This window comes from Hippoglossus stenolepis, chromosome 5 (assembly GCF_022539355.2).
Source record: "Hippoglossus stenolepis isolate QCI-W04-F060 chromosome 5, HSTE1.2, whole genome shotgun sequence".
Classification (NCBI taxonomy): Eukaryota; Metazoa; Chordata; class Actinopteri; order Pleuronectiformes; family Pleuronectidae; genus Hippoglossus; species Hippoglossus stenolepis.
In genome coordinates, this window is record NC_061487.1 from 11,366,529 (window position 1) to 11,381,063 (window position 14,535).

Consider the following 14,535-nt stretch of genomic DNA (forward strand, 5'->3'; position numbering starts at 1 on the left):
GCTTACGCGAGAGGGTAGTACAGAGGTAGACACATTTAGATTGAGACTTCCAGTTCTGTAACACTGCACACTGCAGCATATTTCTCCTGTTAGTGCGCCGCAGAAACGCCTAAGACAACTTAGTGCACAGTGGATGGTTTAAGTCCCCCCCAACCAAAATGAGCGTACACCAGCAGATCCTTAAAAATTTATTGAAGTTAATGTAAGATGAAATCATAAGTGATATAAGAAGAAAAAAAATAACCCTTGCATAGATCACAGACCATGCCTTTGTCATCATCAGACAAACTGAACACATTGTAGCATAATCCTCAGTAAACACAACATGATGGATCAGATAACACAATCAGAGTTTGGTTTTCGTGTGCATGAAAAGAAGAAGAGTTCAACAGTCCCTTTGCAAGTTTTTCTCCAAAAAACGTCCCTACCAGTGATTTAAATGTGCGTTCTCGACAGAAAAAGACAAACTCAGCCATCGCACATTAAACACAGACCAGATCTTCTCACTTGAAGTCACCTTTGGCGAGAGAGGTACACAACAACAATCCCGACATTTGATCCCGTCCAGTGCCTCCTCAGCAGGCAGAGAGCAGTCCAGCATCACGACCTTCAGCAAACAAGAAATGCCTTAAAAAACCAATGTGGTACAGACAAGGGTGTGTGGCACAGGCCCTGTTTGGACATGACAGGCATGTTTCTCACAACACGGTATCACTACAGTCTAGACTGAGATAGGAATGGGGGGGCGAAATGTCACTGGAGCGAGCGCTTCAGTCGTAGAATAGAGATAGAGTTTGAGAAACTATAGCCCTTGATGTCCTCGCTCACATTCAGAGCCTAAGCGAGCACAAGCTGAACATCCGCACACGCTGGGCACGGCTCGGATGCCCAGCGTCGTCTTGGTGATGAGGTCGGTGCTAAGGTGCTTTTTAAGAAATCCTGCGGAGGACACGTTTCACGACACAACTCCTGAACAGGGCCTTTTACACAAAGCCTTGGTGCAGATGAAAGCAAGGGTTTCTTTTCTTTTTTTTGTTTTGAAATGATGCAACTGTTTTATAGTTGATCCACAGTTTGAAAAGCTCATGCAGTCTTCCGTCGACCATGCAGTTTTTTGTGATCAGTAGGTTCCTGTAGAGATACTTTAAAGCAGTAGGTTCAGCAAGAGACTGGAAACAATGGGAACATGGTGTTTGAATGAATCCTCTATTTTTTTTTATCTAGAAACCAAAAAGAAAAACCATTTGTATTTTTTAGTACACTTATAGTCCATATCATTTATTGTATAACAATTGATCATAATACAGTAGTTTCATTATCATGGCTTGCCAGTGGAACAAACTATCTTTGATATATTCCAGTGTATGGCATGTTCTTCCTAAATCAGTCATGTTACAGTGCCACCAAAAAAAAAAAAAAAAGGAAAATAAAAACACACATTAAAGTTGTTTTTCATACATAATTGCAGTATATAGTGGTTACTGTTCTCTATCTTATTGTAGCTAAATTGCATTTTGTTCTCGTTTTTTCTCAGTTTAAATGAATGTCATTTTTTCTTAGATCTTCTCGCTTTTGTTTCTTTGCAGAAGCGTAACATCTGACAGTAACTTCAAAGAAATGAATATGTAAAAACAATTTAGGCACCTTCTCTGACGTTCACTCGTGCGGCCGTTCAGTCCAGTGAACCGATAATAGATCCTCTCTAAGTGCATTATGGGCCGTTCCTTTGGGACTTCGTTACAAGGTTCGGCCTTTGTTCCTATAACTGCAAAAACGACTGGAGTCTGACTTGCGGGGTTCATGGGGACTGCCACTATTACAAAGCTTTTGTTTTGATTTTTTTTCCCGTGATTCTCCTAACAAAAAGTCGGCCTTCTACACTTTAACCCCGTTGACCTTACAAAAATCACAGAGCAGAGAGCAAGAGGTTGGTACATAAACAGCCCTGTTGTGAGTATCTGTCAAGTGATCACAGTTCCTCTGACATTCAAAATAGATTTGTTTTTCATTACATATATATTTATTTATTTTTTTTTACAAAAAAGCGTCTAAGAAACTGGTTATTCTGTTAATCTATTGCTGTTAAAGAATGCATGTTTCTTTTTTTGGGTAATTTAATGCATAGCACCATCCGTACATGCCCTCACAGCGGGAAAGCAACAGCGCTGCAAATGTGAGGGGTGTCATATCTATTTTCTTCACCTCATGTGAGCTGTGGCATGCAGGACATGTTACACATATCACCTACTTTCCAGCATCAGTCATCCGAGATGACCAAGGCCAACAATTTCCTGATAGCTGCATTTATGAGTCGACTATAATTATCTTGAATCACCCTATATATATGTATATCTATGCAGACACAGATATATATAGTATCAAATATATGGTATTGGGTGTTATTGGCGTCCTTCTGTATGAGAAACTCTACACAAGCTGAAGATCCCTGACACAGATGTGTCTTTTTTTGCTCCTGTGATAAGATACTGACATTGAGCAAGGCTCTTAAATTGTTACCTCGCCTGAGGCAGACACCCTTCAGCCGTACAGTACAAAGATCAGTTTCAAATGAAATTATAAACAGTTCCCTATACTAACCAACCACCAATAACAAAAACCGTCAGGAACAAGAATCACAGAGTCTCGTCGAAAACAATTAATGAAAGCTTCAGATAATATGTGATGGTGACAGGACAACGATGGTGGTCCTGCAGTAGCACCACAAAAGATAGCCATTGCACCAACAGAAACGACTATGACATTCAAGTAGCACTGCAGCAGAGCTTTGTTTTTCACAGGACCTTGTCAGGAGATTGCTAAATCTAAAACAAAAAGGGCGTACGGTACAAAATCTTACCGTCGTTAGAATGAATTTGTCTTAATACTGAGTGTAGATTGATGTACAGTAGCTGGAGATTTTCAAGTAGTTGTTACAATTTGTCCCCGTCTATATCTGCAGTCAGCCTGTTTGGGACAATGTGCTGAGAAACAACACACTACGTGTGAGCAAGCACGGTGACAAGGAAAGAAAATCTAACTAGCAAAAAAAAAAAGACTTAGGCAACAGAACGAAATGACTGTGCAAAAAGTCGGGCTGCGCTTTGGATTGCACGATGACAGATTTAAAAACTACATCAAACTTCCATCTACTCTCTCTCCCACACGTGTTGAAACATAACACAGTGACTTTATACACCACTGTTTCAAAGAAAGCAACATATAAAACAGGCAACCTCGCTTAACTCTCTAATGATGAATGTTCTGATTGTGCGTAGCTTTAAGTGAACAAAAGGAGCAGGATTCGGGTACACTATTTGTCCTAAGTGCTTGTGTAAAAAGGCTATGCTTTGGGACTCTCACATTCAATATTGCATGACTGCTGTTTACACTTAAGGTTCCATTTTGCATTATGGTATAGGAAGCCCTGCATTGAAGCTTGCAGCTCTGCAGCAAGTTTGCAATGACCTCGCTGAGGTAGAGACCCTGAAAGGATGCATGGTGCACAAACAAAAAAAAACAACAGACATGAATAAAAGATGCTGAAAACCGATGGATATTCCCTTTTGACTTGAATTGGTAAACATGCAGAGTACAATACATTGCTGCTTAAGGGCATAATTAAGTGCATGAAAACTGGGTTGTGCATGACAGCTATGGATCATCTATTTTTTACATTTTTGACCACAATCAGCTTCTAATTCCACCTTGCTTATCTGGCATCATTAACATCCTAACCAACAGTGTTTCCACACTTAAACAGAAGGTGAACCAGCTCCGCTCAACCTCACAAATACCATTGTACACAGAGGCACTTTCACTGGTCCTGTTGGTAAAAGGGATAAAGGCACTAGCAACTAATGTCAGAAGAATTCTCAATGATATGAAGTTGAATGTGGTGATGATCTTTTTTGAGTGGATTCCAAACAAAAATGCACTAAAATTTGAAATGGAGATGGAAGCATGACTAATAATTTTCTTCTTCGTAGAAGGTCCATGCACTGCACTATTGATGTAATACTGTAATTGGTGCTTATTTATGAATATATGCATTTTTGATAATATTTATTCCGTTTCTTTGTCTACTTTTAAAATTAGAAACTCTGCATCCTCAGGGTGGGTTCGGATATATTCGATCGCAATTCAGAAACATCCAGAATTTGATTTCCGTAGTTTCCCTGACAATAGGGCACTGCAGAGTGCCTGAATTGCAACAAGCTGTATACTCATGTCATGCATTAAATATACCAGGATACAAAAGTACCTTAGTCAATAGACCATAATGCAGGTTAATTTTTTCATGCTATGATCTCATTTTATGTACTGTTCCCTTAAGATTTAACATTCAGTTTCTATACTTCTAAATGAGTAGCATTTCAAATGAAAAACTCATCCAGTGCACTCGGTATGAAAACAGATGAGAAGGGGAGGTGGATGGAGGCAGGTATCCAAAAGAACATCCTTTCCATTACGTGAGATATGTCACATGCATGCCGATATCAAAATGGAAAGTCTCTAATCATGCTTGTGTGAAGCTCACTTTATCATTGTGCTGTGTTGCATCTAAAGGGCATGACATTGAATCACTTGGTGATATCACATTTACAGCCACTGCTGGAAAACAGCAGCATTGCGGATGTCCGTGAAGCGAGTAGATCACCATCTGTTTACATCCAAACAAGAAGAGATCAGTCTTCCTCCTATAAGGTGCTTTGCTGAATAGTAGATCCAGTGTAGGAAGAGAGGAGGGAGGAGGGCGTGTGTGAAGAGGAAAGGGGGGGTCACCTAACTTCTTGGCGCTTACCACTTGACTGCAGATGCTTGCATGTCTCTGCAGACGTTTCTGGTGCATTGTGCAACTTGCTGTAATGTTATCTGTACTCCATGCATAAGATTTTAATTGTCACGCTGTCGTCTGATAAGACAGTGTGTGTTCTGCATCCTCCAGGGAGCCGTTTATATGCGCAGTAATCGATGGTTTCTTTTTGATAAACCTATATAGTTGTAGGATCAGAGGAATTAATTATTCTAACTACCTGTCATACACTCTAACAGCTTTGTTTTTTCTGTTTCCTTTCTATTTAGCTGAGCATAGTTGTAGGCCTAATGCCATAGAGCGCTTTGAGGAGGTAAATGAAGCATTCCTAACTGATGGTCTACTCCACAGTCCAATAGAGATCCCAAAGTTTCTAACTAGTGTCTAAACATCTGTAAGCAGCTTGCTTTTATTTACACAGTTTTGGTTGGCTATAGTGCAATTGCCAGTTCTGAGATTTGCCTCCCTAAAGTTGTCGATGCTATTGTTTATGTCTCCATCAATCTCCATGTACTCCGACTTGCTGACAGTGGATGAACTGCGGCGACTGGAATTGGTTTCGGAGGGGAGGTTGGGATTGCTGACATTGAGCAGCTGGGCCTGCTCTTCTCCTTCTGTCTCCCTGTGGTAGAAGTAGTTGAAGTTGGACACAATGACAGGCACTGGGAGTGCGATTGTCAACACTCCAGCGATGGCGCACAGAGATCCTACAATCTTGCCTCCTATAGTAACCGGGACCATGTCCCCATAGCCCACAGTTGTCATAGACACAACGGCCCACCAAAATGCATCTGGGATGCTGCCAAATTGGGTTCCCTCCTCCTCTGCCTCTGCAAAGAAGACAGCGCTTGAGAACAAGATGACTCCAATGAACAGAAAGAAGATCAGCAATCCCAGCTCTCGCATGCTGGCCTTGAGGGTCTGCCCCAAAATCTGAAGTCCTTTGGAGTGTCGTGACAGCTTGAAGATCCTGAACACCCTGACCAGACGGATCACCCTGAGTATGGCCAGAGAGGTTGCCTGCTCCCCCATCCCCTCGTTGTCGGGATCCTCAGCCAGCTCAGTGCCAAGTGTGATGAAGTAAGGGATGATAGCCACAATGTCGATCATGTTCATCATGTTCTTGAAGAAGGCCGGTTTACTTGGGCACGCCAGAAAACGTACTATCAACTCAAAGGAGAACCAGATTATGCAGAGTGTCTCAATGAGAAAGAAGGGGTCAGTAAGGATATTTGGCTTGATATAAATAGTAGTGTTCCCCACTATTCGAATTGTTACATCCTCTTTCAGCATTGGTAAAGTCTCTAAACAAAATATGACGATTGAAATCAGGATCACCATCACAGACACAATGGCGATCCCTCTGGCGGGGCCCGAGCTTTCTGGATGCTCAAAGAGGAGCCACATCTGACGCTGGAACTCCCTCTCAGGCAAAGGCCGCACTTCCTCCCTGATGAAACCCTCATCCTCACGAAACCTCTCCATCGCGTCCACTCCCAGCTCATAAAACTTGATTTCCTCTGAGAACATATCCAAAGGGACGTTCACTGGTCTTCTCAGCCGACCCCCTGACTGGTAGTAGTAGAGGATGGCATCAAAGCTGGGGCGGTTTCTGTCAAAGAAGTACTCATTTCTCAGAGGGTCAAAGTACCGCATCCGCTTTTTGGGGTTGCCTAGCAACGTTTCTGGAAACTGGGAGAGAGTTTTCAACTGTGTCTCAAACCGGAGACCCGCTATGTTGATCACCACCCTCTCGCAGCATTCGTGGTCATTATGGTCTGGGGGGTAGGTGTCCTGAGGGTGACCAGGGACAGCCGAGGTCTCGTCCATGTTATCTCCTGCTACAACGGTCATTTTTGTAGGAGGAGGAGGTGAAGACGAGGAAGAGGAGGAGGAGTTGTGTTGGGTTTTCGGTTAGTCTGACTGAGCAGGCATTCAGGTTCGGGGGGAAATTTTCCACTCCTCAGCTTCCCACACCCCTTAAATTGTTGGAGACGTCCCCAGGTACAAGGGGGTTGGTTGGCTGCTCTGCCTCAGTGCGGCTCCACTGCGGTTCTCGCTGACTTGACCATTGCTGCTCTCCAGTGCATCTGCTGCTGTTGTTACTGCTGCCTCTGTCACCCAGAGAGAGAGAGAGAGGGAGGGAGAGACAGAGGGAGAGGGAGGAAATAATGGGATGAAACTGCCAAGATATTTGCTGGCTCAGCATTTTCTGCAGTTTATTTATTTATCCGTTTACTTCTATCAGCCCACATTTAGTGCAACCACCCGATAGTGTATGTAAAATATATTATTCCGAGGATCAATTTGTCATATTTCTACAATATAGGTATTTACAATCTTTTAATTTGGGAGTTCACGAATGTTTTGATCTATATTGTATTTTACACATGATCTTTAAATTCCTTTACTTAATGGCTGTGGCATTCTCTGCTACATTCCTTTGACATTTCTGTATAGATTTTTACTTAAGTTTGTCATATGTGTTTGTGTTTTAAAGGAGCATAGCAGTGATTTATCCTATGCCACTCTCTCCAGTCTGACGCATAATATACTGGCATTATAGCAACTGATGTTTCTATATGCGCAAAGCCTTTAGGCCTAATGCAGGGTAAAATACTCACATCTCATCTTAAGAAAGAGGGAGAACATTAGAATAGTAGTAAATCATCTTTACATTAACAGCGGCTGTCAATTCAAATAATCCATGATGGCTACATTGTGTAAGTCAGCAGTTCTCACCGTGGGTTGATCTTGGAAGGTCTTGAATGCGTCTCATCCTCGGGTAATATCATCCAACAGCAGGACACCAGTGGGTATCATGTGGCAACTTTACATTGCACCTTCCGAGGAGAAAAGCCTAGAGCCTCACTGTGGTCATCATCACCATCCCGTGTCCCGTCAAAGTGCCCTCATAGGTCTGAACGCCTTGTGAGAAATCAGGCAAGTCTATAATGAGGAAAGCCTGAGATGGAAATGCAGCGAGAAGAGAAGGGTTGCAAAGCTGCAGCAGCGTCCGTAAAGTTGCTCGCTTGGCGGCACGGTGGTGTGAGCAGCTTTACAGTAGAGGCTGTACCGCAGGAGAAAATCTTGCGCAGCAGTTCAGGGGGGGAGAGATACATTATGGGGCAACAAGCGAGCCCTTGACATTTCCAGACATCACTGCATCAGCAGAAATCTGCTGCCTCCTGCGAGTATGGACGCGATGACGAGCTGGAGTGTGTTTCTCGGAGAGCGGAATTTTACGCATCCCCCCCCCCAAAAAAAAAAAACGGAGAGTGGAGAGACGAGTCAAGTGCAGCAGCAGCGAGGTCCAAATGTTTTCTCCAGAATGTCAAGCATGTTGTGATGTGCATTTTACATGCAAGTGCAAGGGAGGTGAGGGGAAAAGAGAGGAGGGGAGAGGAGAGGAGAGGAAAGGAGGAGAGGGGAGGGCAGCAGCAGGAGGAGGAGGAGGAGGAGTTGGAGGGTTTCGACGCAATGCAGACCGGCTCTACTAAAGCACGCCGACTCAACTTCTCCACACACACCACAAAAACAAGAGCGCCCGCGCAGTGCCAGCTCTGGCGCAATGGACCGCAAAGAGAGACAGGAGCTCTGAATCATACACTGGGCAGCATCTGAGACCATCTGCCAATCACAGACCAGTCTATTGTCGATCAGTAAGGGAAGAAATCATCACCTTGTCATCATATCACTCCTGAATGATCGTTGGATGTGTCAAGGACCGATGTGCGCTACAGTCATTCAGTATTTTTTATATACTAATGAGCAGTAAATCAAGGGGTAACAAGCCAAGTGCCTCTAGAGAACCTAACCAAGTGCAGTAAAATCCTAACCGTGCAATATTATCATGTGCAATGTTATAATGTGCAATATAACTGAGCACACATACTCATATGTGTTATATACATGTCATACTATGAATTCCTTGTCTTCTCTGTATCTATTTATCAGACTATAATGTGTCTATACTTGTCTGTGAGTTGTGTTATACCATTTGTACCACTGGGATACTTAATTGTACACCATGCAACAACAATAAAGGCATTGCATTTTTTTTTTAATCGTCCACATTGTGTCCGCAGGTCAGCTTGTCAGTGCAGGTCTGTGCTCATGTCTGTGCTCACTTTATGATGCTGACTAAGTTATCACATCCTCTCAGCCATTAACCTGCTACATTTGGCCCCAGAAGACACATTTGGAACGATTGCAAGGAATGTTACAAATACTGATCTGTATGTTTTTGACTTCAAGCCGTGAAGCTATAGGAAATGAGTGAAAATAACATAACATAAATAACATAAACGGTGGTTTAGAATGTACTTTCTCCAAACAGGCCATGGATATAAACCACAACATTAGAACCTGTCACCTGTCTTAATGCTGTGAGTTGGAATTTAGTAGACTATCCTCTGCAGAGGCCGGATCACTTTCAGCACCACGGACAGCGCAGATGATTGGGTCACCTCAGGAAACCACAATTCAGTAAAACTCGAGAACATACGCACATTATAACAGTAAAAATAAAATCATGGTAGTGTTTGGTTTATCATGGCCTTACGACAGTGAGCTGAACTAACTCAGAACAAACGTTGTCTGACTTTCTAAAAAACACATTCCAGATCAAAATCAGGTGATCAGACCTCTGTCTTATTTGTTAAAATGTTCCTCCTCCATTCCTCACAATGACATTTTATTAACTTAATTGTTTTAGTGGCAAGACGACCTTGCCTCTGCCACCACCGAGCACCAACAGCGATATACATCAGTGTGTTGAACTAATCAATGTGCATGGACTTGAACTGACTTGCTGTTTCTCTGAGTCTTATCCATTTCATTGGGATCATGAAAAAATAACGAGGGGTATGTTCTCTGATCCATCATTTATTTATAAAAAGAATTAAGTTAAGTTCACATACATGTTTAAATTAGAAAAATAAATATTTTATTACATTTAAAATTCACAATGCATGTGCGTCATGCAGACATTGCACTATAATGCTTTTGTTGTATACAGCGAGCTGCAGTGTAAGCTGAATGATTGTAACAACACAGAAGCAGGTTGCGGCTCCAACTTTGCATTGTAAGCTGCATAAGAAAAGAGGAAGTTCAGAAGTTTTACAAAACAACATTATGTACACAAGGCCTTTTATACAGCTACAAAAAGAGCGTGGTCATTTTAAAAGCCTACACAAAAGAATGTCGTTTTTTTCTATGGCTGATACACAAAATGTCCACTGCGGCAGACTAAACTTTTCCCAAGGGTTTCCACTGTGAGGTCTCTGTAGGCTACATCACTGGCAATGCAAGAATAATCCATGAGAAAATGATCCAGTGTTTCGGAGGAGAGGAGAATGCCCCACTAGTATTTTAAGCGAACAACAAGCTTCACTTAATCGCCTCTTGCCTCCTGGAAGTAAGCAGAAAACAAAACTCACTATGTTGACATTGGGGGGTGAGAGAAAGCAGTCAGATATCCGAGCTTAGATCACCATCACAGGCATCCGAATGCATACTTAGTCAAAGAGCATGGCCTCAGGAGGCTTAAGCCAGAATTCCGAGCAGGCAAGCTGCAACAGAGCAAAGATATTCCAGTTTATGTCTTAATTTTGCACTCTGAGCTTCCTGAGCTGTCTGCAGGGATGTGTTTCATCCACAGAGTGGCGCTCAGAGCTCATTTATTCTGACCACTGGCGGCACATTACAAGCTCCAAGAAAGAAAAAAAAAATGGGCTGCAGATGACGTAGTATTTTTAGACATGTGAGACTTGTTATATTTAGAGGAAATCTATCATGTGATAACGAGATATGTGTATTTTTATTATGGGTCATTGGTGTCTTCATTATGAAAAACAGACCATAAACCTGAACGCAGTATCCTGAGTGTTAGAGCCTCGTTTAAGGCAACAACCTGCAAGTTGATGCAGAGGCAAACAACCTAATTTAAGAAGGTTTCTATCCGAAATCGAAGCGGTTTTACTAACTTTGACCGCACGATACTTAAGTGCAAATTAGGTTTTCATCGTTCCAATTATGCCAGGACGCCATGCTGCGTAATAGAAGAAGCTACTAGTGTTTATGTACAAGGACACACTGGGCACGAACACATCGGAGGCTTGAACGCAGCAGGACAAGAGAGTTGAACAAGTGCCAGTGTGCTCATGCACATGGCAGCAGCCACCTATCCACAGTGCACACGGCGCAACCCCGACACACAGTTAATGGAAATGTGTCTTAGTTCGCCATGCGCTGCAGTGTGGAGCGTTGGATGCCTCGTGCGTCATTGGCACTTTTACGCACGCCTGGTCTGTCCTCTCCTACTCTTCTCAATGCTTTGGGATCATGTAGTTCATATTGACATTTCTTTATGGGTAAACAAATAAAAAAAACACCTGCCCCTGTCACGTATGGAGGCGTGTGATGGCTACATTTTACTGCTGCAGGCCCAATTTAAATAATCCATCTGTTTTATTGCGTGCCTCATGGGTTCCCACATGTTTTTATTTAAGGTTTCCCGAGTATAATATTTAAGTCCACAGCTTCCCTCTGCATGTTTCCACTAGTCGCTCCAATATGAGAAATATGTGAGAAGTGGAGGAATGATTTTCTCATACGGTGAATTAAGATAACGTGAATTCCTCATGAAGGTATTTGTAAAAACGAATTTCTGAGGCTCCACGTTTGGAGACCACTGTAGACAGCATGCGTAAAAGCACCAGGAGCATCCGTCGTGGAGAAGCATTAACTGCGTGTCTACTGGAAGACAAAAAAAAACACATTTTCTTTATACAACTGTCAGTTTCCCCGTGTATGTCTCGAGTGGGTTTATCTTTGGATGTGCCGGAGGGTCCAGGTCGTCGCTCTCCTGAAAGGACTCAGTTTTGGAGAGCGACTGGATACTTTTGTTTGAATCACACTCAACAAATGAGGGCTGTTGCTGATGCCCACAGGTCACGTGCACGAACTGAACGTTTTCCTCCTCCTCCTTTTCTCTGTGGTAGAAATAATTGAAATTGGACACTATAACTGGGACCGGTAAAGCAATAGTGAGTACTCCAGCGATTGCGCACAAAGATCCAACGACTTTCCCCCAAATGGTGGAGGGACACATGTCTCCATAACCAACCGTGGTCATTGTCACCACAGCCCACCAGAACGCATCAGGTATACTTGTAAATTCAGATTCGGGGTCTTCTGCTTCTGCGAAATAAACAGAACTGGAGAATAAGACCACGCCGATGAGAAGGAAGAATATGAGCAGCCCCAGCTCCCTGAGGCTGGCGTGGAGCGTCTGGCCGAGGATCTGGAGGCCCTTGGAGTGCCGGGAGAGTTTAAAAATCCTGAAAACGCGGACCAGACGGATGACCCTTAGTATGGCCAGAGACGCAGCCTGCTGACTGCTGCCCTGATGCTCTGCGAGATCCAGGCCCAGGGTGATGAAGTACGGAGCTATGGCCACAACATCGATGAGGTTCATGAGGTTTTTAAAGAAAGCTGCTTTGCTGGGACACGAAAGGAACCTCATGGTGAATTCAAAAGAGAACCACACGATGCAAAGGGTCTCAATCACGAAAAACGGGTCTGTGAATGGGCTGGGCACTTTACCTTGTGCGCTTCCATTAGCCGTGTTGCTGTTGTCCGGCTGTGGAGGGACGTCTCTGAACTCGGGTAGTGTCTCCAAGCAGAATATAACAATGGATATCAAAATAACCATAACTGACACGATGGCAATTATCCGTGCAGGTCCTGAACTCTCTGGATACTCGAAGAGGAGCCAGAACTGGCGCTGGTACTCGTTGTTGGGCAGCGTCTGGTCCTCCTCCCTCGCCAAGCCCTCGTCCTCTTTGAAAAGGTCCACGGCCTCATCCTCGAGTTCATAAAACTTGATTTCCTCCAGGAAAATGTCCACAGGCACGCTCACGGGCCTCCGCAGCCGCCCACCCGACTGGTAATAATAGAGGATGGCGTCAAAGCTCGGCCTGTTCCTGTCAAAGAAGTACTCGTTTCTCAGCGGGTCGAAGAAGCGCATCCTTTTGCGCGGGTCTCCCAGGAGCGTGGCCGGGAAGCGGGAGAGGGTCTTTAGCTGCGTCTCAAAGCGCAGACCTGAGATGTTGATGAACACCCTCTCGCTGCACTCCTGGTCCGCCGGCTCCAAGTCGGCAGCATCTTGCAACAAAGGAGTAACGACCACAGTCTCGTCGTGGTTCTCCTGGGACACCACAGTCATCTTTTTACCCCTCCGAGGGTAAACCCCTCACTCACCTCCTCGGTGTCTCCCTCTTGCCCTTTAGCCCGTGCGTCCTCCCGGCTCTCTTTCTCATGTAGCCGCCCCAGATTCAGGTCTTTTTTGCTCCACCGAGTCTGTCGATAATCCAAAGTCGTTGCTCCGTTGTTGATTTACACCGTCCTTTAGTCAGATTAGTGCCTCTGAACTGTCAACTTTCAATGGTGCAGACAGATCTCCACTTGCATAAGCAATACCGATGGCTGGAGATGGCTATCATATTCACACCATTTTAAACTCCAAAGCCCTCCCCAAGTTGGAAGACCAGATGACACTTGCTGCTGCTGCTGTCCCTCTCACACTCACTCACTTCGATGTAGCACTGCAGTGTTTTCCAAGTGACCATGTCGCCTTACAAGTGTATTATTTTAAAATCCAACTGCAAGTTATTAATACTTTAAATAAAATTCGCTTTTAAAAAGTCCTCAATCCTTGTTTTGTTCAGAGAGAGTTCAAATATGTTTTCAGATCCAGAGTCTGCTCCGAAATGAAGAGTCTCACCCTGCAGGTCCCTCATTCATGAAATCATGGGGCTATTCCTGTCACAAGGGGAACCTCCAGGACGCAGCGTCTACTTTGGGTCACAGCCCACAGATTTAGAAACAGTACAAGAGAACATGATAAACATATATTATATAAGCATATATTTTGGTTCTTTTCCCAAGTATTAAATGCATCTTGAAATAGATACGATGAAATGACTTGAGTGTTCTGAGGCTCAGAGCAGCCTGTGACCAGGGTCCCTTCTGGACCTGGCCAGTGGAAACTGCTGGTTTGACTGACACTTGAGTAGCCAGAGAGGATAGTGTCTTCAGGAAGCCTCAGCCAAAATAACATTCACTGGTCATCGCACTTAAAGGGATCAATTGTACAACCTGGAACACATGGACCCCCATAAGACAAGTGACCTGGCCTTGGGGTCACAGAGGTGTAAAAAAAAAAAACAGCTGCAGTTATTTCTAGTCTTATTAGTCCTTTTCAGACTCTGCTGCTAAGACAAATTTGAAAGTGTCAACTATTAGTCACATTAGAGTTTAATTATTTTTCTTCTCTTTAAGATTCAATGCTAATATGTCTAAAAGATGTGGCCCCAGTGTGCAGGGTCAAGTTATATGTGCGCCGCAGCATTGTGGTCTTTTTATAGGTCAGTTTATTCCACCTTCATTGCCTTCATAAAGCTGTAGGCTGTCACTTACGTCAGTCACGTCAGTTGTAGACACAGGAGAACAACAATAATAGCACGAGGGTGCTAATCAGTGTTACTTAAACCAACTAGTACGGTTTGCATTATTACACAGACGAGGGTGATCATTGGCGAGTACAAGCTGCCATCACTAACTTTCAGGGCAGAGAGAAGGTTTTTTTGCAATCAGGTTAAAAAGCACTGCTTCCCAAAGGAGCACATTTTTATGGTCCTTCCATCACTGAACAAAGG

The 14,535-nt window shown here is 43.7% G+C and overlaps 2 protein-coding genes across 2 annotated transcripts; both read right to left on the reverse strand.

The window, feature by feature from the left end:
- Window positions 1-175: 175 nt before the first annotated feature.
- LOC118109328 (potassium voltage-gated channel subfamily A member 1) lies at window positions 176-9,550 on the reverse strand. The gene is made up of 2 exons (XM_035156375.2): window positions 7,556-9,550; window positions 176-6,927 (listed from the first exon to the last, which is right to left on the reverse strand). Exon 2 carries the CDS (start codon window positions 6,665-6,667, stop codon window positions 5,198-5,200), a length of 1,470 nt encoding a protein of 489 aa, XP_035012266.1. The 5' UTR covers window positions 6,668-6,927; window positions 7,556-9,550; the 3' UTR covers window positions 176-5,197.
- Window positions 9,551-9,682: 132 nt separating this feature from the next.
- Window positions 9,683-13,825, reverse strand: LOC118109329 (shaker-related potassium channel tsha2). The gene has a single exon (XM_035156377.2). It carries the CDS (start codon window positions 13,041-13,043, stop codon window positions 11,601-11,603), a length of 1,443 nt encoding a protein of 480 aa, XP_035012268.1. The 5' UTR covers window positions 13,044-13,825; the 3' UTR covers window positions 9,683-11,600.
- Between the last annotated feature and the right edge of the window lie 710 nt (window positions 13,826-14,535).

Excerpts from the sequence above, each read along its gene's own strand:
- LOC118109328 (XM_035156375.2), bottom strand. The coding sequence starts at position 6,667 with ATGACCGTTGTAGCAGGAGATAACATGGACGAGACCTCGGCTGTCCCT.
- LOC118109329 (XM_035156377.2), bottom strand. The coding sequence starts at position 13,043 with ATGACTGTGGTGTCCCAGGAGAACCACGACGAGACTGTGGTCGTTACT.